The following is a 24,391-nucleotide window of genomic DNA, read 5'->3' as shown; positions in this document are numbered from 1 at the left end:
TGAGTGAGAGGAAAGGAGCAGCATATGTCAACATAGTCAGCTGTGTGTTTTCACACCTGTAGCTCTGAAGGTAGACGTGAAGGAGCAGGATGTTGATCCAGAGGTGTTGTTCTTCCAACACAGTTATCTTGGGACACAGTCTTCTACTCTCAGCAAGAACAGGATTAATGCACCTTGAATGCTCCTTATCCTCAGGTACCCTTCTGGTCTAAGATCTGAAAGCACTTCTAGTAAGTCTTAAGGAGGCTCACACATCCTCACAGATATCCTAAAAGAAGAAGGATGCAAGTCAAGAGCAGGTCTCAGAGACACTGCTGTGGGCTGTTAAGCTCTCAAGGGTGGGCATCCACCCGGTGATGGGTGAACGCAGGTTTTAGGCAGCATCTAGAAAGACTGTTCCCCAAAAAGGAAAGAAACAAACCTATGAACTACAGCAAAAAAAGTTTGTGTTGGCCTCAGAGAACTGTCCCTGAGCAAAAACAGGAAGAGCAACACAGGCTGAGCATCGCATCCTTATGAGATGGGATGGAGTCACCATATGCAGACAAAGTGCTTCTGTTGCTATGACATGACCACTAGGATGAAAATTATGGGTTTGGCAAATGGGTGGACTTAGGAAGATGCTGGGGCTCACGTTCAGGTTTGAGTTCTCCCAAGACAAAGACATCAGAGGAACGCAGGACTGAATAGTAGGGAGAAATCATCACTTTTACCTCCATGGTGCTGGTGCGCAATCCGTGCTGCAGGAAGCTGACCAGGAGGGCTGCAAACCCTGGGCAGCCTCGAGGCACTCTGCAAACCTTCACTAACAACACCTCCCCACACCGCTGTACAGCAACTGTATGATTTAACCCCCATTTCCACACCTCTAGTTGCCAAGAGAAACGCTTTTCATAATCATGCTGGTTATGAAGCACACAGCTGCTTGATTTTTTTTTTTTTGTTCTTTTAACATGAAAGCAAGCAGAATATGGGTGGCGAGATTTTTCCTCACCCACAACAAAGCAGGCTGGAAATGTGTGTCTAAATTCCAGGGGGATTTGCAATCCAGCTTTGAACTGTGCAACAAGGAGCCACTGACAATTGTGCACTTGCTATTTTTAGCTGGGCAGCATGAGTGTTGAATCCCTGAAGAAGAAGGACAGCAGCAAAACCACTAAACTTGCTTTTTGGAGAACTCACCTGCGGCAAAGCCAAGAACTTTAGCTCTTACCACTCTTGCTCAGATTTTCTGCATCAGGTTTTTGATTTGCAGGAAATAAGAAATAGAACTGTAGAAATCAGTGCTTCTAAGGATAGCTGGATAAATATAAATGTATGTGTGCAAATGTGCTATACAGGTAAATATTTCAGGGTCCAGATTTAATCAAAGTGCACTTACTTTTTTCTCTGTGAATCACTCTGAGCATCAATGATTCTGCATCTGTGTGATGAGGTGTGACGCAGTGGTCAGGGAGGATGACCTGAGATGTTGCACCGAGCAGCTCAGATCTGATAAGGGAAGGAGTGGAAATTCCTTGCTGCACCATCTCCAGAATGCCAGCTATGCCAGCTGATCACACGCTATTGCCACACTCTCAGTTGCAGAAGCAGACACAAGTTTGCCGCACCTTCCCTCTGCTGCAGCTTTAAGCCAGAGGTGTTTGGCCTCTCTGAGGTTTCTTGCAAGTGGGTGGTGTAGGGAAGGGCGTTAGCAGGTATTAATACTGCAAACCATACACATGTGCAAAGTTCCTCTGATGCAAAATGTTCAGTTCTACATATGTTGCAGGAATCATCTGGTTTTAATAGCTGGTGCATGAAAGAACTACATTTACCTACTGAATTTACAGCAGAAGTCAGCTAAGAGGGAACTGTTCTCTGCTTGTGCCCACCACACAGGCACAACTAGAGAGTTAAAGGGAATAAAAAGGGACAGAGATGAGGTTGTGGCTCATAGCAAGGTGTAAGAGCTACCAGAGGGATCTGTCAGGGGTGTATCTCTGTTGGGATGGCCAGGACTGATTCCTGTTTGCTGCATTTCCAGCCTGGGAGGCCATCTCCAGCATAGGGCTGGTGTTCTCTACTGCTCTACTGGCATTAAGTAGGTTGGCAAGAGTTCTAGCAACATCCATTTGCAACGTTCACACTGTTAGTGCTAAATGAGCCCAAAAGAGCAAAATTTCCAAAGTTATATGGAGGTGTTGAAATGAGGTTGAAAAAAAAACATGAGGAGGGAACTGTGACATGCCCACATGGCGCTCATCCTCGAGAACCATGCTTGTTATCCGTGTCTGCGACTAACTCAGTTCTCTTCCCACAGTTCGACATGCAGAGGATAACACTCGAAGAGCTGAAACACATCCTCTACCACGCCTTCCGGGACCACTTAACAATGAAGGACATCGAGAACATCATTATCAATGAAGAGGAGAGTTTAAATGAAAACTCTGGCAACTGCCAAACAGAGTTTGAAGGTGAGAGAGAAAATTCTCATGTTTCTGTACAATTATTCTCTTTCTGCTTCCCTTGCAAAGCTCGGTCTGATCCGTGGCATGTGGTGGGCAAGCATGGACTTAGCACGGATTTATTTTAGAGTAAGCAGCAATGATGTAGTTAGAGAGCTCAAGAGCTGCTGATAGTATTTTTCCATGTGGTCTAAGTAAAGGTGATTCTCTTTCAGACAGGGGGATGAACTAGTGGGTGATGATGAACAAATCATCTCAGGCGCTGAAAAGTCCAGGCAGATGCCTACAGAAAACCTTACAAGTGTGTACACACCACCCTAAGAACAGCTACTTTGCTTTCCCACCCACAGCAACGCCACTTTATATTGGCCATTTGGGGGAAAATCCTGATATTCTGAGGGGTCAAGTAGCATGCACAAACAACAAAGTGTTGTTAAAACACAACAAAGGATAAAAATATTAGGGCAATTCTTAGGCTGGGTAGTTAATTGGCTGCAGAAGCTGTATCTGACTTGCTCCCCTTCTGCTAAACACTGCAGAAAAGATGGGGAAGCGCACAGCTGAATTTTGAAAAGCCTACAGGAGGGAGGCAAGCAGCAACACTTCAAAACAGGAAAAGCAATGTGTTTTTTTTTTTTGTTCCTCCTGGAGAGCAGCAGAGAGGAAGAGATGCTTACTTACATGAATGGAGTTGTTAGTCTCCACTGACCTGCTGATTCAGTGGAGACAAGCGCCAGCTGTCACCGTGGTGAGAGGCATGCTGGCTTCTTTTAGCTCTGGTACTTGGGTGAATTATCCCAGTTGCAAAAAAAAAAAAAAAAAAGAAATGGGTCTGCAAACCTAAATGCTCAGCATCTCATTTTGGAAGTCCCAGCTTCCAAAAGTACAGCAAGAACAGCTTTTCTCGTGGGATGTTGGCATTGCTGGTGCTAGGCAGAACCTAGAAGCAAAACAGATCCTTTTTTTTTAGATTTTGTTAGGAATACACACACACACGCACAAATCCACCAGAGAATAAAGATCAACTGAACACTGTCAACAAAGAGGCAAAGTTCTGCTTCAGGTCCCAGAAGAAGGGGATGGTTCTGGTCTGCGGCAGCTCTGACATGAGCATTTCTCTCAGAAAAGGCAGATTGAGAGCAGACTACGTCCCCGCAGCTCTCCAGGATGGACATGCCATTTACCTGAATGTCCCACTTGTGCCCTCGACATTCCCATTTCCCAAACACTAAGTTCCTTGTAGACCTCAAAGGCAGGAATTATAGGGCCTCATGGCACTAAGGGAGAGCTATTAGGAAGGGTAGACATCATCTCAACCTAGCTTTAAATGTTTGTACAGAAGTGCCTGCATCTAAGTCAGCCACCCTTTACTCATTTCTTAATTAGCAGGCTGAAGGCAATACTTTTTGGATATAATTTTAGGTGCTGCCTTGGGATGAGATGAATTGCACTTAAAAAGCACCTATTTCTTTCACTTGTAAAGGCAGCCTAAAGGGATGAGCATCGAGGCTCACATCTATATTTAATGTACATTTCATCCACACGATAAAAGTGCCTTTAATTATAGGTAGGAATGAAGCCAAGGTGAGCCCTGATGGTTTTCAGTGGGATTTGGGAATGGCTCCTAAGTGAAGAAGACAGGGCAGGTGCTTCCAGTAGTACCTTGCTGAAACAGGGGATCTCCGCTTACTATCATCAAAGAGTAGCCCTGAAACCCTTCTCCATCCTAGGGACAGAGACATTTCATCTTTTCCACGGCTGGGTTAGCTGGCTCAGCCCAGCCAGGGGCTAAACAGCACTGCACTTTGCCATTGGTACAAATACCCACTGATTTCTGTCATTCTCACAATTTTGCCACCTTGGCTTCGTGTCATCATAAGGTCTTCGCAGCTATTTAATATTCTTCGTGTACCAACACGGACAATGTGCCTTATCTCTCTCTCTCACACTCATATACACACACAATAACCACACACTTTAAACCAAATGCAATATTCCTCTTATGGCCAGGGACAAGTCCAGGGTTTTGTTCAGTTCACTTTGAACACGAGAGCCATTTGCAAGATGTTAGCTCTAGGCTTACATTACAACTTTCCCTCCTACACGTTTCTAGAGGGTTTCATTTGCTTTATTCTTGATGAAGAGCAAAGCAGTGAAAATGCCCAACTCCCCAGCACAAGCAGCCCACACCAGCTTCGCCAATAAAGAACCAGAAGGGAGACACGGTTATGTCTTCAACCTTTCTTTCAGTTTCTATTAGTGCTTAGGGCAGCAGAACAAAGCAAACCAAGAAGAGTTTGTGTCTTTATAAGAAGAGACACAAGAAAATGACAACTGTGGGCAGTGACATTGTGGTAAGAAAAAAATTGTAGTAAAAAAATTATTTGTCTGGCGATTCCCTTTATCCAAGAGTTCCCGACATTAAGCTCGTGGCAAACAAAAGTGCCAGCTGGTTACGGTGGCCCGTGTTGTCTGCCACAGGTATTTCATCCTCAGCCCTGACACTCAAATTAACTGGATGTACGAGAGCTGCTGCAGCTCCTGGCAAGCGCTAGGAGCATCCACTCTTCAGCTAAGGGCATGGGAATGAAAAACCGACCTCTTAAAATGAAAATAACTCCATCTAGCCAGAGAAAGCAGATGTATCTCACCTTTAGCAGGGTTATGGCAGAAGCCACTGTAAATATACTGCAGCTATTTATGTTAGCAAGCCTTTTACTGCAGGTGAGAAGGCTCTTAGCACTTACCATGATCATCTCAAATGCACCATGGCCATCGTAACCAGCCTCACAGCCGCAGCCAGTGGGTTGATGCACCCTGAAACAGGCTGGACCCCGTGTCCTGGTGGAGAAGTTATAGCAATGTTAGTGTCCCATCTCTGCCACCCAGTGACACCGTGGTGAGTCCTCCTCACCAGCATGTTCTCTATATGCTGAAGAGGTGAAGAATGACCCAGTCTTTAGACCCTTTGCTTCTTGAGATCTCATTTACATTGGATAGTCTGAGAACTGCTCTCTCCCTAAGAAGGTGCTGGGGCATCACCAGAGGAGCTTCAGGCTCTGACCATGTTCAAGGAAACAGCTCACGTCCAAACTCCTGCACATCCAATGGGTATTAAAAACTCCCACTGGCAACCAAATGCAAAATAGATTCAGCATCCAGCCCTGCGACAGTGCTGGCTATGGACACCAGCAGGAAAAAGGCGAAGATGCCATACTTCAAAGGATCTGTGAATTTGGAGAAAGGAGGCAACTGAAGGCAAAAACTCACCATTTAGCAGGAAGGGCAAATGGGTCTTTGTATTTAAGGCAATTCACAGGCAGCTCATAGTCTTGTTTACAGTGAAGGAAGTCAGTGATTTCAGTTTCATTGCCTCCCTGTGGATTGCAAGGGTGCAGAGGAACTATAATACTTATCTTCTTGCTGGAGTAAATCCTGCTGAGCCTCAACTAACAGCAATGTGCCCTTTCTGGAACTGCAACACCTCTACATTTCAGCACAGACCTTTCCTCTTTCTTCTGGAGTTATTTGGTAAACTTTCAGTCAGTAAAGAACAGGGACGTAGCTGGATCCTCTCTTTTTACTTGAAAAAGTATTCAGTTCAGGCCCACTTCTGCGAGAAACTCTGAACATACTTTACTCTGTTCCTTTGAATAGGAGAGTTGCTGTCACAAACAGCCCGGGTCAGTCTTTGACTGCTGCTCCCACTCATTCTAATCAGCACCAGAGCCCCTCACTGACCAGCAATGCTGGGATGGATTATGTCACTGTTTTGTCTGCTGGCTGGGAGTGTGTCGAAAGCACAGAAATAATAGAAAAATAAATAAAGAAATAAATAAAGTTGAATTAATAGGCTTTTCAAATTGCCGAGGCATCATGCACAAACCCGAGGAACCACAGTATTGACCGTGTGTGTTATAAAAGCGAGTGAAGGAATCGAGGAGCAAAGCAGCACAGCAGAAAGCAAGAAGATTAGGAGGACTGCTGGAAGGGGGGATTTCATTAGCTGCACGGGACATAGCGGGTGCTTTGGAGCAATGATGGTGCAGCATTTTCCTGCCCTTGGCAGTCTGACTCAAAGCGCTGCCTAACGAGGGCTTCTTGTGCCTCCGGTGCCGAGCGGATGCTGGGGGACCGTGTGGGAGCTGGGATTAAGACATAGCACCACAAAATCCTGGCCAGAGGAGGTGAAGGTGGATGAAAGCATTCAAAATTCATCATCCAGTGCTCCTCCCCACTGCTCTGTGTGGCGAAGTTGAAGCCTGGATCACAACAAGGCTTTTTTCATTTATTCTAAAAACATTCCTCTGGACTCTTCCAAACACAGGCACTTGGAGCCTTGTCAAGATCACACTTTAGGCTTATGGTAGTTCTGAGCTTGTTTTCAACCATCTGAAAGCCTCCTATCATTACAGGTATGGCCATTCATGAGAAAAAGGTGGTAGGTACATCACCATACCCCAATACCACATATTGTTCTGATATTCGTAGGAAGAGAGACAGAGACATGAACGAACTTTAGCAAGTCACAGCTTGTTGATGAACTTTAAAGTTAAAATTAACTACAACAAGTCAAACGTTAAAAAGCCCAACTTTGTCTGCAAATTACTCTCACCTCTTTTAACAATTATTCTGCAAGCATTCATTTGAAAAGGTTCTTAATAACTCTGATTTTGCTTAGGCACAGAGAACCTAAAGACAGTTTGGGAAAAATGACTAACGTACTGTGCATACTCACGGGAACTATCACAGTGGTTGTTTAAGTGTTGTCAGGGAACATGGCTTGAATCTCTGCTCATTCCCAGTTGACCTGTAACTGGAAAAAACTGGATGACTTTAAGGGGATTCATGTATAACCAGTGTTCCTGATTTAAGGACTTTAGAGAGAATTTTGTGAAAGAAATACACAGATAAACCAGAACACATCTACAAGCATCTGAAGAGTTTAAAAGCCGAGGTGAGAAAGGACTTCATGCAGTACGGGAGGGTAGTCTAGCAGGAACGGTGGTTTGGAAGCAATGAAAAGTAAGCCAGATTATTTGGAAATAGAATCATAGAATCACCAGGTTGGAAGAGACCCACTGGATCATCGAGTCCAACCATTCCTATCAAACACTAAACCACGTCCCTCAGCACCTCGTCCCCCGTCCCTTAAACACCTCCAGGGAAGGTGACTCAATCCCCTCCCTGGGCAGCCTGTTCCAGTGCCCAATGACCCTTTCTGTGAAAATTTTTTTCCCAATGTTCAGCCTAAACGTCCCCTGGTGCAGCTTGAGGCCATTCCCTCTCGTCCAGTCCCAGCAGGGAGAGTTAAGACTTGGCCAGCACAGGGCATCTCTGAGGTGTGGACTGGAGCATTACGCCGAGGTTATAACCAGAGATGAGGGAGGATTTCTGAGTTCAGCTGATCCTGGTGGAAAGCACAAACATTTCTTTGGCCGAGCATCTCATCTTTTTCTCTTGTCTTCCCTGCAGTGCACGCCCAGAAGCAGAACAGACAGACCTGCGTACGGAAGAGCCTTATCTGCGCATTTGCCATGGCCTTTATTATAAGCGTGATGTTGATTGCGGCCAACCAGATCCTGCGGAGCGGCATGGAGTAGCCTCTCGCCACGACACTGTGAACCAAACTGACCATGCATGCGCATGCCACCGGGTGAGCTTCCCCCGAACCGACTCTCACACGGCAAAGAGACAGAGGCAGGCAGATAAAGCACCATTTGACAAGGAGCCTGAGGCCAGCAGCATAATGTGTCTTGTGAATCAACTACATCTTTTTGGCAGGGACATAAAAGGGCTGTCTTAATGCTTTAAAGGTTTTGTTTCCTAATGCAATAAAAAAAATATACAGGAGCCCCGAATTACTGCTTTGAAACAGCAATGAGAACTTGGAAGAAACTTTCACCCAGCAGCCTGTTTTGCAGTTTTAAGGAGGCGCAGCCTCATGACTTATTGCAGTGGGGCTGCCTTTTAACTTAGGGGCCGACTGACTACTTCACGTAGCTCTCCGCTGGGCCCGCGTTCCCAGGAAGTTGATCGTAGCATTGCCACAAGCAAGTCCTCTTCATTTATTTCATGTACTCCAGCTTCACTTTGTTTTTCCCTTATGACCATGCCTTTGAGTTCATGGCATCAGAGGGGAGATAGAGCATCCTTGTACAGTATTTTCGAAGTGAAAAAAAAGAAGAGCATTTGCCAGCATCAAAAATTTCTATTTCTTGCTTCATAAACACCACCTTTGACACAAGACTGTGGGGTAGCAAGAATCTGTTTGACATTTTTTTCCTGACCGTGAATCAGGGCTTGAGAAGCGCCACCCACTTTCACGCATGGGCATTTCCCAGATTTGTGCATAGTCTTCCAAATGACTCTGCAACCACCAGCGCCAGTTGAAACTCCCTCTATTTGGTCACATCTGTATATTCAACGACTCAATTCTTTCCAGCAGTTTTGCCCTTCTTCAATATTGGTCTTCACTAGCATTACTTGACATGAAAATCCTCTCTCCTTGCCTGCCCTGTGTTTATTTATTTCATTTCACACACCCTGGTTGCAATATGCAGTGAAACATCCATGTCAGACCACTCTTATGAGAGAGGTTATACTTTCGCCTACCTGACTGTGTGTGGTTGTGACCAGGGAGCTGCTCTGGTCCCTCCCAGGAGCCGTCCCACCACCGCCACCGCTCCACCCATCCTATGGGCAGGCTCCAAGGAGAGTAAGCTGAAAATCAGACTGCAGCAAGAGAAGAAGGAACCAGACTAGAGCCTACCGCCATATGTTACGTAGTGTGTCAGACTTTCAGATCCTGCAAGTGTTGGTTATTTTTCCTGGAAGAGATTTGTCATGAGCAGCAAGGAGAAAATGGAGTGATGCAGACTAGAGACACAACACGTCCCATGGAAAGCACAAGGACCAGGCAATTGTGGAGCCAGGATGACATCTGAAAGCATTTTTCCTTTTAAACTTGGTGCAAATCCTTGCATTTACCTTTGGATGAACTGTGCACCTGTGTGTCACCCCGGGGAGGGATCCGGTTTCCTCGCCCTCATGGGAGAGGTTTCCTGGATGGTGCTTATGGAGCCAGCACAGGGAGTGCTCCCAGGGAGGTCCGCGGAGGCAGCCGGGCGTCGGAGTTGTGATGGCTTCGTTCTGCTTGCTGGGCGACCTCCAGAAACACCAAGGAACAGCGAGATCAACCTCCAGAAACACCAAGGAACAGCGAGATCTTGTTCCTCTAAGTGTAGATGACTGTTTCCTGTGTCATGAGAGGGGGCAGGATGGGCTCCCAAGGGACTGCAAACCACGCGCTTCTCTCATCCTACACAGCAGCCATCAGCGTAAGCCTGGATCCATTCCAAAGACTCAATTCGGGTCTTTCTTTGGTTACGAGTTTGATTGATAACTATTTCACCCGTATTTTTTAGTAGCCTAATTTTAAAACCTGCTTCTCATTGTTCCGTCTCCCACCATCCCTTTAAGCTCATGTCACCACTTTGGATTTTTGCCTTTAGGTGAGCGTCTCAGTCGCCCACCTCCCCAGCGTTGCCCCCCCTCCCTCTCCAAAGATGACAACCACCTTTTCCAGAGCAGCTGCGTTATTTTTTTTTTTTTCTGCCATTCACAAACACACACGTCTGTATTTCTGTTCTGCTGTGACTAATAGAGGTCAACTGCAAAATATTCTGCAAAAATTGTTACATCTCCCAGAAGATGGAGAGATTTTATGTTTGCCACAGGGCAGCAGCAGGCTTCACACCAACCTTAGGCAAGCTCTGAGCGCGGGATTCACACCACTGGGGAGCCAAGGCGTGCTCCCAGTGCCTACTGCACGGGACATTGCAGATAACGAGCTTTGTGATCATTTTAACAGTGATCATCCACATTTCAAGGTCTCAGGGGCATGTGAAAGATGGTATTAGCGGAAAAAAAAAGTCTAAGCATTACTTATCACTGAGTAATACTTCAGACTGGGTTTTTTTCCCCCCGGGACTGTGGATATGGGCAGCAGGGGTAGATGGGTTTGGAGTGGAGAGGTGGGCACTGACCTGCCAGCCCTGCTTGGTGACAATGGAAACACCGGGCAGAGCGCGGCCACTTCGCTGAGCCCAGAAAGACAAGTTAAAATACACAAACCAGGCCTTTCTCTACCTTCTCCTTTCACATCTGACAACTGATACCAGGCAAACTCCGATTATAATAGCTACCTTAAGGATGAGATGATCTTTTGCATTCCTGGAAGCTTTCTGGAATGCTCCATAATTTCTACACGTGTGCACCATCAAAACCTTTGTAAATATGATCATTTTTCAATATAATTCTTCATCTTGAAACTCCATTCGTAAAACCAAACCTATAATTAATATATTGGTAAAAGCCATAGCCTGGTGTCAGTAGAGTTCATTGCGAAACTCCCCACTGATTTTACTGGGTACAGGTTTTGGGGAGGGGGTGGGTTTGATGTTCTGTAGGGAACCCAATTTACACTTTATGAATTGGTGTCATGTCATGCCAGAGGTCTCCTTTTTCTTCCTAGAGCAGCCTTTCCCCATCTAAAGGTATCTTGAAGAGATCCCTTCTTTAACCAGTCAGGCTCTTCTGGTAGCTAGCGGCAATGCAGGATGGATCAGGCTAAGCCATTTCATCTTTTCCTCTTCCCACAGCCTTTCTATCAACACCGTCCCATCCTTCCTAGCCAGCAGCATTGGACCTGTGTCTCTTACCTACCTCCCTGGCTCCATTTATGTAACATCCATTTATCTTCTTTTTTTTTTTTTTTTTCTTCTACACAAGCAGGTGGGGGTGGGGGAAAAGGGCTTTTTGTTGCTTTTACAGACAGCAGGTAAAAATAGAGCAGTAAAATTTTGATTGGAATCTGATGGCAAAAGCTTATGGGAAAGAAAGTAGAAGAATCAAAGAAATAAAAATAAAACGCTGCACATCTCATACTTAAAAAATACATATATATTTAAATGCTAATTAACATACTTTAAAAAATACCCAGACTGCAACAGTGCTAGGTAGAGCTGTCAGAAAAAGCACTAAACTTATGCTCTTGCCAGTTACATGAGAATTTAAGTGTCTTTTCAGCACTGCAATTCAGTACGAAAAGGATATTGCTATGGCAACCCTTGCTGTTCGTGACATGTGTGCCAGCGTCGGAGCGACACGAAGCAATTGCAGATGCGCTCCCAGCCAACCCAAGGATGGACAAACAGCTCCCGACAGCCTGGGACAGCTCACAGAAAAACAAATTATTAGCAAGTTGTAAGCGCCCCAAAGACAACTCTCTTGGCTTAGCCACAGGAAAAAAAAAATATATATATCCATGCAATTAAGCAGTTTGACATGCAGGGAAGGATTTGAGACGGACATTGGTAATTTAGCTTGAGGGAGGCTTTGGTTTGGCTTGGTTTGGTAGCAGTTAATGCAGTGTAAGCACGGCTCAAAACAGGGTGTCCTGTGCTTGTCAAGGACACTTTGGGCAGGTCCTTCACAGAGAGATCAGGCTCTGATGGGAAGGATTTGGGTTACTGCTCCTGCAAGGCACCGGGCTGCATCACCGATAACTTTGATTTTAACTATTAGCTCTAACTTTGAAGGCGTCTGGTGTGCTGAAGTCCTTTGGAGGCCACAGAGAAGTGAATTACAGCAAAGGTTGCTAAAGGAACATTGCTTACCTACAAGGTCCATAAGGTCAGTCATGAAGAAAACCAAAGCTGAGGAGTTACCAGGCAGGACAAGGGTATCGTGGCGGTGGTGGCCCTGGGGAGCTGGCTCCTGCCCACGTCAGGGTGTGCCACCCAAGGGCACATCCTCAATAAATCCACCACCTAGAAGTCATTTCTAATCAGAAGCAATATCAACAGTAATCTAAAGATTTAAACAGGGTGGGTAACTGGGAAAACTTGGCTTTGTTAGGGAGAATTTGGTCCTCATGCTGCTGGAGTTCATATATGATAGAAGAGAATAGACAAAGTAATTATTTTTCGCATTTGCTGGGTACCCACAAATACACCACATACTGCTAGCAGGCACCTTGTCCTGGTGGAAATAGCCACAGCCCCCCCATTGCAAGGGTCTGTGAGCAGAAGGGTGGGATGTGGAAGGAGATCCTGCCCCTGCTCCAAGGCGAGCTACAGCCAAATGTAGGGGTATGATTCGGCAATTTAGAGGGGTTTCATAAAGACTATTAAGTGGTTATTGGGAGCTCACATGTTGGATTTGGTGCATGGGTAGGGCTGGATGTTGGTTGCTTTAGGTAGGAACTTTCTAAAAGAAAAGGTATGTACATATGCACCAACCTCCTTAACCTGGGGACAAGTAAATGGGGTTGTTTGGTCCTTCTCCCATAAGAAATAGGATAGCAAGCAAGCAAATGAAGAAAGAGTAGAAGGCATTCCCAAGGAGGCTACTCTGGATGGCTGACGCCTGTTTGACAGACTTGGACAAGCAAAGTACCTCGTGGCAAAGCACAGGAATATTCTTTCTCAAGGAAAACCATGCTTATTCTATCTGCCTGCTGCAGAAGACCAAAACATCTCCTGGGACACCCAGAGGACTGTGGGGGCTGTCCAGGGTCATGTGCTGGCTCTGCTCAAGATGATGTGCTGCTTTGCAAGGTGCCTGGTACAAAGAGACACTCAGCTTTTTCCACAAAAGACTCTTTCCCCCCCAACCCCCATCGCGCACACGTGCACGGAGCAAGCGATGCAGCAGAGGGCTGTCATCGCACAAAAGGAAGAGGTGCACAGTCTCCAGTCAGACTTAGAGCTGTGAGGAGAGAAGCAGTAGGAGGAATACATTAAGATCACTAAGAATGAAGTTCCCTATTTTATCCACCCGTGTAATAAATTATTTAGTTTCTGCTTTATGGATGACTATTTGAAAGAAGAAGAATCAACTCTTCTAAAATGAGAACCTGATGAATTATCTTTTTTCTTGGCTCTGAATCATGCTTACATTCCACAGATGAAGATGTACAGAACTTGCTGGTTTTCAATCTATTATTTTACTGTACTGTGTTCTGACAGTGCAATTACATTTTCCTGGCATCACTTAAAACCTTTTACTTTCCCAGGAATTTAATACAGAAAAAGAAAAGCTCACAACATCTTCATCTCTTTGTTGTCGGTTGTTATCAGGACTGGATCTTGGTTTTCTCCAATTCAAGCTGGCTGCTTTAGGCAGCTCTAGGAACTGTAGAAGCTTCACCAAGAGCAAGATGGACAGAAAATCTCACAACATTTTAATTGGAAGCGTACTCCACTCCTCCTTCTCCAGTGGCAAAAGTCCGAAAAACTGCCTCAATTTAGCATCTTCAATAGGAAAGAATTTCAGGTCCAGAAGTGAGGAGAAGAGGGAGAAAGGAGAAAAAGGAAACCCTCTGGATCTAAAGATTGGTACTTGACAAATTGATGATGAAAATATCATAGCTTTTGGGTTTTTTCTGCCATGACAGACCAAAATACTTTGTAGCCCTGAAGAGCATTACTAACTGAAATTGCCATTTGCCAAACAATTGTTTTCTACAGCTCTTCACGGCCAGTTTTCCCAGCATTATGAATAAGCAGCTTCAAACACTCCTATTTTTTTACAGGAGAGATCCATAACACAACTTACCTTTATTAGCTGCTCTTTTGTCTTCATCAGCCAACAAGAAGCCCTTTAACCATCCCATCTGAGGTTGTTGAGCTCGCTCTGGAAGCCACCCCTCTGGTCAGGTTGGCACTCAGGCATCTCTCATCTGTTTTTGTGAGCAGTTCCACTAAAACCAAACCATCCAGCTGATGTGTTTGCAGCATCAAGCCCCTGGGGTTGCCATTTGACAACAACCTTCACATAAATGCCTCTATATTCATATTGCACCAACCCAAGAATGGTATTATGTTTCCTATCATCTCTTTCAGAGGAGCCAAAGTTATTTCAGCTTCATGCAGCAGCTCTTGTTTACTCAGCTTTTAATTGGGGTGAGGGGTGGGAGAGAGATAAAGTTCCTCTTGGACTCCAGGGTAAATCAGAAGTAACTCATTAGAGTTAATTGTCTTAAACTGGAATAAGCCCAGAATCCAGCCTGTTGCCATTTAATCCATATGAGGATCTAAGGAATCAATGCTTCCTGATTGATCTCTAGGAAGTTCTTCGCTAATACACGCATCTCCTCTTGTCACCATTTCATCCCTCGCTGTTTTCAAGCCATTTACCATTCATTGTTAAAAACTGACCATTTTTTTGCTTGTTAACAAAAGACATGGCATTTTAAATAAAGGCAACAACTCACAAAGTCAGCAGCATAACAGTAAAAAAAAAAAAAAAAAAGAAACAAACCCTTTGTACAAAGTACTGTAAATATTACTATAAATTAACTTGGCATGCAACTTAAATAAATCCTATGTTATTGCAAGTTACGCAAGTGTATAAAGACGTGTATAAAGGAAAACCGAATGCCATATGTATCGGCTGTTTCCTCTAACCAAACACTAGTGTAAATATATAATCTGTATAAAAAGATTTTAATTTTACCATTATTTATGCAATAGAAATAAAGGTTTTTTTTCTTTTGATGAGGGATGAAGTTTCTTATTTCCTCATTTTGAAGCAGTCATTGATATTTATTCATGCCCAAATACAAGAGCAAAAGCTAGATTTGCATAAAATATTAGGACAGAGACCCTTTGTTCCTTCAGAGGGATACACGAACATTTGGGGTTTTTTTATTTTGCTTTCAAAATAGATTTACATATTTTAAAGCCTGTTACTACAGAAAGAGCTCCTGGCTGAATGGATGCGTTGGCTGTTCAGAGCTGGGATCAACGCTTTGAGAGTGACACAGATGCACAGGGCTCGGCAGTGAGCCAAAGGGAGGAATGAACTTCTCCTCTGGAAGTGGAAGTCAAAGCCACAATTGGTGTGGTTGGTGGGCACCACATGCAGATCTCAAAGAGAAAGGTCAGACCAGGCCATGTGCTCTTCTATGGCACTTGCTTAAAAACTCAAAACCTCTTTTCTTAAACCTGCCAGACAGTCAAAGCCTGTTTCCCTGAGCTCAGATGGGCTTGGGTCCAGTGCGTTGCTGCTGGGAAGAGGACATTTACCACAGGTTTTAATCCTGTCTCTTCTGCTGCCAAGACTCCATGCCATGAGAGCTGCTCTCTGAGGCTAAACTACACTCACGTGTCCTGAAGAGCATCTGCTCCCTTAGTAAATCCAGATCTCTTTATTTCACTGTAGACCATTCTCCACAGGTACCAGTCCACCATGTCCTGCACGCCATTTGGCTGGAGAAGATGAGGATGAGGTTAATGGCAGCCCCCAAGATTGCTTGTAGTGATGCCCAATTTAAAGCTTAGATGGAAACAACTGATCCAGGCAAGTCGTCTTCACTCACTGAGACCCCACTGTCAACCTCAATTGAAATTTTATTTTGAAGGGAATCAACATGAAAACTCACATTGAAGATAAACTTGGGATGTTTTATGTCAAGAACAACCCATTTTAGTCCAGTGAACTATTCATTTCAATCACAATGGCTCTCCACAGGGTGACTTAGTAATTTTTTCCTCAGTGACTAAGAATTTCACGTGCTCTTATTTCGCTTTTATATCAATAGCAGACTACCTCCAGCAGGAGAAAAGTATCTGGAGCTTCAAGTGCCTTTGTTATTTAATTCTGTCTACAGAAGAATAGTGCTTTGTTCTTTATATTGCAACCACGCTTGGGGCTGCCAAGTATAAAATACAGTATAAGATGCAGCGGGATTGGTTTCGAGTGTTTTGCTGGAGAAAGGCTAAGTGGTAGGACACTGGAACAACCAGTACAACCCCAGAGCTCCCACCATGCCTATAGGTAGAGCACCACCTCTGCCTTGTGCTTGGAAAGGAGCTCTGATGCTTTCCCTAGACCTGGCCACTTTTGCAAAAATAGTATTTTTCTGATTCCTTCATTTAAACTGAAAAAAAAAATCAGTAGTTTTCCCCAGACAATTACATATACCACGCTCCATTTCACGGGCTCGTGTTATTTATTAATGGTAACTATTTGGACAACAGCCTGGTTGCTCAGATGCTGTTTCTTATACCTGGAGCCATCACAGCTTTTGGTATGAGCAATTGGCTATGCATGGATTACCACTGAAAAGCAAGTGATGCAGAAAAGTCATGTTTACAAAATTTGTAATCTCATAGTTGGAAAAAAAAAAGATACTGTGCACTCTAATTGACCTCTTATGTTATGCAGCTGGAGAACATTTTAATGAATGGCTTAGGAATGAAACCGAATTCATTACAGGAATGAATCAAATGTATTGTAGGAATTCTTATATATTTAACAGAGGAACAGAGGAGTAACTGAAGGAATTCTCTGCTGGAAGGAGAAACCTACACCACACAGCTCTCCTTTGAAAAGAGTCCTCTCAGGCAGATTGCCTTCGGTGTCCTCAATAAAACCACAGGTTAGTACGTTGTGTTTCAGCCACCAGAACCATTCAGAATCTGAAATTTGCTGGTGGCACTGCCAGTACACACCCTCACTGCCCATCAGCCCTCAGCAAGGAACAGGTCAGTGTGAGACCACTGGGAAATCTTCACTGACTACACAGAGAAAACCAACTTTAAAAGAGAAAGCTACACCGTGCCAGAACTGAGACCAAACTCCTTTATCCCTAAGGAGCCAATGAACACGAGCACTATTGCAGCTCTACCAAAGCCTGCTTAGCTCTTGTGTTGTTTTAATGCTTTTCATTCAACAGAGAAATACAACTGAAAGTTACCACACTAAAGCATCCTCCCTCAGCCGTGCCCCAGCGGGAGGTTTCGGGCGCCTGCTGCTGCGGGAGCAGGAACGACCACACAGGTCTAATCCAGCTCCCGAGGAGCCGGTGGAAACATTCCCAGACTTAGTGGGATTTGGATTAGGTCATCATACGGTACAGTATTTCACACCCTGGCTCTCTGCTTTGTTTAAATGGAGTCTGGCCAAGGCCTGGAATTTCATTACTGAAATACAAATACTGAAGAAATAAGGCTTTCCTTACTCTGAATGAAATTCAGACAGGGCCCCTCTAAAAAACCAGCCCATCGTTGGGTGCCCCAAGCTCAAAACTCCCAGCAGGCAGTGTCTCTGGTTAGAAAATACTTTCCTCTGCCCGTGGCCCTGCAAAGGGGTTTTGCTCTTACACTCTCACCCACTCAATCTGCACTCCTTCCTGATTAACATCTATAGAAAGCATTTGCTAATGCGAATCCAGAGGCAGTAATTTATTTGGTACAAGCTAGTTAATCCTGGCAAGGCTTTCCCATGTAAGTATAGGCTAATATCATCTCATTTTAATTGCTTCTTTAACAGTTTCTCAAAAATCAAAAACATTTTAATTAAAACATTCACCAAGAGTATCTTCCAAATCTTTTCCCATTTGTTTCCTTTCCCACCAAAATTATCTGCACATTTGTAAAGTACTAAAGAAAGTAATTAGAGCAGATGTTGATCGCTGCTGCTAGCGTTGAGGTTGCTCAGTGCTACACATCAGTCTCCCGACTTCTACTTTTTTATAGCTTTCTGAAACAGAAATTTCCATTCTTGGTCTTTGCTCAGAAAGGAGGATCTCTATGCAGCACCTGGGACGTTTCCATGCCAGCTGGTGAGTCTCAGGGAAGTTTGGAGTGGAGAAGAGGAAAGAAAGGAGGAACACAGGGATTTGGGCAAGGAACAGAAAAGAATAGCTGAAAACCATTTCACTTTACCTATAATACCATTTATAGTGAAAAGAGTCCTGCTTCACCATCACCTCCCTAAAAGCAAGATGATAAATCCACTGGAAGTGCCACCAGCACACGCAATGTTACGAGGTGTGGGATTATCAGGTTGAAGGTGCCAAGTGCACACCTGCCATGCTGGAAGAAGTGTCTTTTAACCCCAATTTCTAGCCAGACTTCCACTTGCCCATAGTGAGCTGGCTTTAGAATAAGCTGTCAAAACCAGTTCACCAGCTAATGACAGAAAGTGGAGACAATCACAGGAGGATCACACGTGTCACTACAGGCAGAAATTCCTACGCAACAGTGTGAGCACAGGGTCAGCCACCTGTAGCATGACGTTGATGGCACAGGCAGGAACATTTTCACTGTCCTGTGGCTGCTCAGAGACAAGGCTGCAAAACTAGTTGAGAAGAAGCATCTCCCACCTCCGCTTCAGGCAAGAAAAATAGCATCCAGCAATTCTCCTTTAAATGAAGTACCTCTAGGTCTGAGAAAACTACCAGAGAGGACTGTCTGAAGTTGTGCGAAAGCTCCAGCTCTTCTTTCTCTGCATCACAAATTAGACTTACAAATCACTTATGCCTCTGCCTTCAGCCTTCTGAAGTCAGAACTGGCAGAAAGGTCCTGCTCCTCTAGAGATGCCACAGATGCCACACCTCCAGGTGTACAAAGAGGCCTCATGAGATACGTTTTGACACGTCAAAAGTCATCACGTCAAAAGTCATCACATCTTAGACAACAGAAGTTTTCTGCAGTGCTGAATTTCACACACACACACAAGTCCTAGGGTAAAACCACGAGTACTCAAAATATCTGGCATTATGGGTGTTGTGCCTGTGGGGAGTGGTGAGGCAGGCAAGGCTCCGTCAGCCACTCCACGGCTGGTACAGCCCAGGGGACAAAGTAGAGGTCTCAGAAGCACCTCAGTCCCAAGAAGAACACAACCGTGAGCATGGCTGCTCCTGAGCCATTTCCAGATTTGACAAGTACCAGGCTGTAGAGCATTTTACAAGAAGCACTAAAACCTCCCAAAGTGAAGGATTTCATATGGAGGGGCTGAGAGACCCCAGTGCTGACAGTACGAGCAGTACTGCTATAATAAGGGTAATCACTGCATGTTATACAGAAAAATAAAAACCTCTCAAGTGATTGCTGTTTGCAGAGGCTGATTAAATATAAATTAAACTCATCTGCATGTTAAGCAAGATATGTGAATCGAATAGCAAAAGCATACTTGCCATTGGCCGTGTGGAGCATTTGGGGAGCTCATCTGGTGGCCTGGAACCTCTACACACATGGGCTGCTCCACACCTTCTGGGATGGCACCAGCAACCTCAGCATCTGCATCTTGTTGAAATTAAAAGAACCATGTTGACTTACCTAGAGAGGATTTCAGATAAGAGTATGAACAAGCAATTAATTAGCCTCAAGTCGTCTGTTTGGAAAGAACGCAGCTCCCTATACTGCCATTGTGATGCTACCGGTTACTGCTGCTCAACTTCATTTCATTCAGCTTCTCTACATGCTTCTCCACCTTGCGTGGCTGGGATGGAATGAAGTAGGACTACTGGGCTAGAATATAGGAGTTGGAAGCGACCTACAACGATCATCCAATCCAACTGTCTGACCACTCAGGGCTGACTAAAAGGTAAAACATGTTATTAAGGTCCATATCCAGATGCCTCTGAAACACTGACAGGCTTGAAGCGTTGACCGCCTCTCTAGGAAGCCTGTTCCAGTGTTTAAGCATCCTCTTGGTACAGAGATGCTTCCTCCGGTTCCTGTCAATGCACTGGGTGCTCCATTAGCCCTTGCCATTAAGTAAGAGGACAAACTAGAAGTGATAAAGGGGCTAATTCTGCATCCTGGCTATGGTTAAGAAGAGATTCCTTAATCTTCTCCTCATTGTTTGAGGGGGAAAGCACCTTATTTCTAAATCTGAACACGGAACTGGTGCCGTCTCCAGCTTACAGCCTGTGCATGGGAAGCAGCACGGAGTGCCCTGGACAGAAAGGATGGGACTAACTCTGAGCATCCTGAAGTGTTTTGAAAACCTGTGGATTTCTCCTGCTTCCATCAAGATGGAGGTGTTGACCCTGTGCTGAAGGTAAGACTCACCAAGCGAGACCAAGGGATAATTGGTTTCCTAATTATATGGTATGGCCCAAGATATGTCATTTTTTTCTCTATATTTCTTTTTGTGTTCGAGAAGAAGCCTGGAGATATTTAGGTGAACAAACTGATGAAGGAAGATCCATGAAGGAGATAATGACCAAAGCTATAAATCTGAGTGAGAGGGGATGTTGCTTCTTACCATGGGGCGTGAGCTCCTACTGTGCTGCTGCCAATTTTAGTGTCTTCTCACACTTCAAACCAGAGAGAATCTAAAAGCCTGAAAAATACTGAATGTGGAAATTGCTTCTCGTGGTGAAAGAAAACTCCAAGTACCAGAAACAAGCTCCAGATTAGGACCTGTCAACACAGTCCGGCCAAAATTAAATGTATTTACAAGTGCATAACCCATACTTATATCCTGGGAACCTCCAGCCACTTCCTTAGAATATTTATTGTTTCTTAAGTTCAATTTCAGAATGCATTTTTTAGATCAATTAGCTACTGCCCTATTAATTTAGAAACTGATTGCAACGTTCACTGCCTCTGGAACAAATTAAATTAGCAATTATTTTGAAATGTTTGTCCCCTAGAAAAAAGGAAAACAAGCGTCAGTTCAGAGGACAGAAAGGAAGAAACAACTCAAGAGGGACGACACTGCACCAACCCTGAAGAAAGGCTGAGCAAATGGATTTGCTTATGCTGGTCTCAGCGTAGGCTCAGAGAGATAGGTACCATATTAGGGGTGCGACGAATCATTGTTGTTTCTTGGGAAAGCAGTTTCAGTGCTGCCGTGATAAATTGCTTCCAAGAATTCAGAGTACAGAGTGTTGACATCTGTCAGGCAGGAAGCTGAAGTTCAGATCACCATTTCAATTATTGTGGTATTCTTCACCTAATTAGAGAGTGAACCTCCACAAATAAAAAGACTCCTTTATGTAGAAGCTGGCAAAGTTAAAACTATTTCTGGCTTTCAAGAAACTCAAAGCAACCTCCAGCAGCCTAGGTAAACATGGTGTTTCTTTTACAGACTTGCAGAACCACTAATCTGGTCTAGCAGGTAGCCCTGAGCTAGCACCAAGGCTGATATTGCTGCAGTTACGCTAATGCCACACTCCCGAAGAAGGGTTACTGCTTAATTCTTTCTAAATGAGGTTTATGAAATACTGACATCCTGATGCCTTCACAATAAGCTATAAAGACATCTTCTACATGGCGTGCAGCAGGAGCTCTTACTTATCCCTTTCACTAGGTTTGGCTCTGAAATCGTTAGAGAATGCCCCAGGCTGAGCTAAGCAGATACCAGCAGGTAGAGCTAACAATCAGTGTTAATAAAAATCAATGAAGCATTCTTACAAGGCAAACTGTTATCCCTTTACAGCTCACAGTCTCCTCACTCTGACAGAAAATGATGATCAACAGATGTAGAAGCATCAGCTGGGGGCAGCTCCAAAAAGCTGTCTCTTAATCACATCCTTTTGCAGTCCCAACCATCTGATTTAGATATTCACAGACATTCTTTAATAGTTTTGGGACACCTTATCTCATTGGCTAAAGAGATCCCTTTTTCTCTGTATCACTTCTAAGTGTGAAATGATGTGCTGTTAAAGTTACTGCGACCCTGGTGATAGGAGAACCCTTCCAACCACAGTGACCTCATTAAGCAAAACCCTTTGTATCGAAAACCAGCCCATGATTGCATTACTGCATGACAAAGAAGTCTTGGGATAACAGCATCCTCATGGCCTTCCAAACACGTTCCAGTCCAAGACATGACCTCACCACAAGGCTTTATTGCCTCTTGCTGAAACAACGCCTTCTTCTGTGTCCCAGGGAAATCGTTCACTTCTCTGGAATGCCAAGGTAGAGTTCAGGAGCAGAGCTTGTGGCTCACACCTCTGTGTTAATGCAAACCAGGAGCCATCATCCACATTTACTGAGCAACTGCAAAAACACACTTAGAAGAAGCAATCTGCCTTCTTGCTGTCTCTCAGAAAAAAAAACAGGATAAAAATTAATTTTTCATTGGCGTTTGCAGCAGGAATTTGGCTGCATATGCACCACATGCACGCAGGAGTAACAGGTCTGCTGTACAGCAAACACGAGAAGCCTCCAGCCAAGAGCACCCCAGAGGCTGTCCCAAGCCCCATGCTGTCCACAGCCCCGCTAAACTACAGCCACCAAGGTGGGTTGGTCAAAGCATGGAGGTAGCTGGAATGGGAGGTAACTCCCCTGACTTATCCCAGCACAGCACAAACCATCTTTATCTCTGGGTGTTCATCTAAACCACTGGTAGCCAGTTTACACCATAGAAGTCCACTGGTTATTAGGGGAGGCTACAGTGGCAGTGGAGACGTCAGCAGTTCTAATAAGTAGTTTCATGAGCTTTTCATTCAAGTTGTGCACTAGACTCTACTGACTTGTACAGGAAGACAAGCTCAGGTGTAGGCATCTAAACTGTAGCTACCCGTATTTAACTGCCTGAAGCCTGATTGGCAAACTCTTAAGTGTTTGCCCCAGTCTCTGTGAATCTGTGAGTGTCCTGAGCACCACAGCAGATTCTCTCCTTGAACAAAAAGTTTAATCTTCTCATCTCACCACTCAGCATCATCCCTCCAGTTAGAGCAGACATCAGTAGCGCAAGACACCAGATGAGAGAAAGCCTGGCCCAAGATTAAGCTTCAGTACTTCTCTGTTTCAGGAAGATCACCATTTATCTTCCATTACATCCAAACCCTTCATTTCTCTAAATCTGATCAATAATCCGATAAGACACTGTTGACCCTGTTCATATTTTCACAAATCTTTCACTGAAGCCAAACGAAGAGCTGACCTAAGCAGTGAATAAAGAGCTCATGGTCACATCGAGTAATACAAATTCCCAGTCTCTTTTTCTTTTGTGAGAGTAAATGAGTGTAAATAGCACAGCCTACATATTTTCTGGAGAATAAGAAGAGCGTATTCATTCTGTTTGTTTTGGTTTTCCTATTACCCTCTGCATATAGAAGAGCTACCTTAATTAATGCAAACTTATTATAAAATTAGAGCACCAATATAATTAAAGCATTGATTAAAAAGCCAATAAAACAGTCAGCTAAACCTCTTTTGAAAGAGGAGCAATATGAATACTACTTGATTAAATATTACAATTCAGTCAATATTTAACCATTCGATTGTATTGACTTAATCTCTACATCGACCTGGGAATAAGCATCTTTGGGGACCTAATTATCTTTGGTTTGCTTTCCTTGTTGTTCACTAGAGTTTGTGTGTTTGTGCGTTTTGATGTTTCCTAAACTCCTGGCAGAGCAGAAAGCTTCCATCCTGGGGAACTGTACTCCATGAAGATAATTTATGGGTAATGAGAAGTTGTGGTAATTGCATTTATCTTTGGAAATTAACTTTAAAAAAATCCATTACATCTATAAAAAGAAGTAATCTTTCCTTCAGAGAGCCCTCATAATGAGTTTAATGAACTTGGTAGCTAGGTCAAATCAATAGCCTTGCCCCACATTTACAGAAGGTCACGCTACTGTTTAACGAAGAACCTTGCGTCTCTTCTTTCCACATCCATCTAGAGAGATGTTGCTGCAACATTCAAAGCAGCCTCCAACTCCTCAATGACATGTGGGGAAGCCACATCTTTGGACTCACCTCTAGCACTGGAAGAATCTGCAGTTCCACAGACTCCCATGAAGGTGTGAGACTCCCATGAAGGTGTGAGGTTCCCCTTTAGGAAGCACTGACCCTGTTCTGGCACGTGCGAGATGTTTACAAAAGCCTGTTCCATGTCTTATTCCAGTGTTAGGTAGAGTTAAGCAAAAAAATACCCAAAACCCAAAAAGGGAAGCTTATTCAGGGATTATCAATGTGACTGTCTCCATCAAGTGATGTCTCACACACACTGAAAGCAGCTTCTGAAAATGAGGATAAAAAACCAGTTTATGACATCTAGTGGTAACAGAAGACGTGCACACCACGCACGGGCAGTGCACGAAGCCCCGTGAGCCTCCCGCTCATATGCCAGTCAGGACAGCCAGGCTATTTTCGGCAGCGAGTTCTCTGTACTTACATTTGCGC

General features: G+C 44.3%; 1 protein-coding gene across 2 annotated transcripts in view; it reads left to right on the top strand.

Annotated features, from left to right (window-relative positions):
- CALN1 (calneuron 1) overlaps nt 1–9,269 on the top strand; it is a 144,315-nt gene extending 135,046 nt beyond the window's left edge. For both annotated transcript variants that reach the window (XM_069874252.1, XM_069874251.1), the window contains 2 exons: nt 2,303–2,456; nt 7,923–9,269. In XM_069874252.1, the coding sequence (XP_069730353.1) occupies nt 2,303–2,456; nt 7,923–8,050 (282 nt within the window). In that variant the 3' untranslated portion in view covers nt 8,051–9,269. The remainder of the gene's footprint in view (nt 1–2,302; nt 2,457–7,922) is intronic.
- Nucleotides 9,270–24,391: the final 15,122 nt, after the last annotated feature.

Source organism: Phaenicophaeus curvirostris, chromosome 21 (genome assembly GCF_032191515.1).
Source record: "Phaenicophaeus curvirostris isolate KB17595 chromosome 21, BPBGC_Pcur_1.0, whole genome shotgun sequence".
Classification (NCBI taxonomy): Eukaryota; Metazoa; Chordata; class Aves; order Cuculiformes; family Cuculidae; genus Phaenicophaeus; species Phaenicophaeus curvirostris.
The sequence above is the reverse complement of the archived record's forward strand: the minus strand, read 5'-3'. Positions and strand labels throughout refer to the sequence as shown.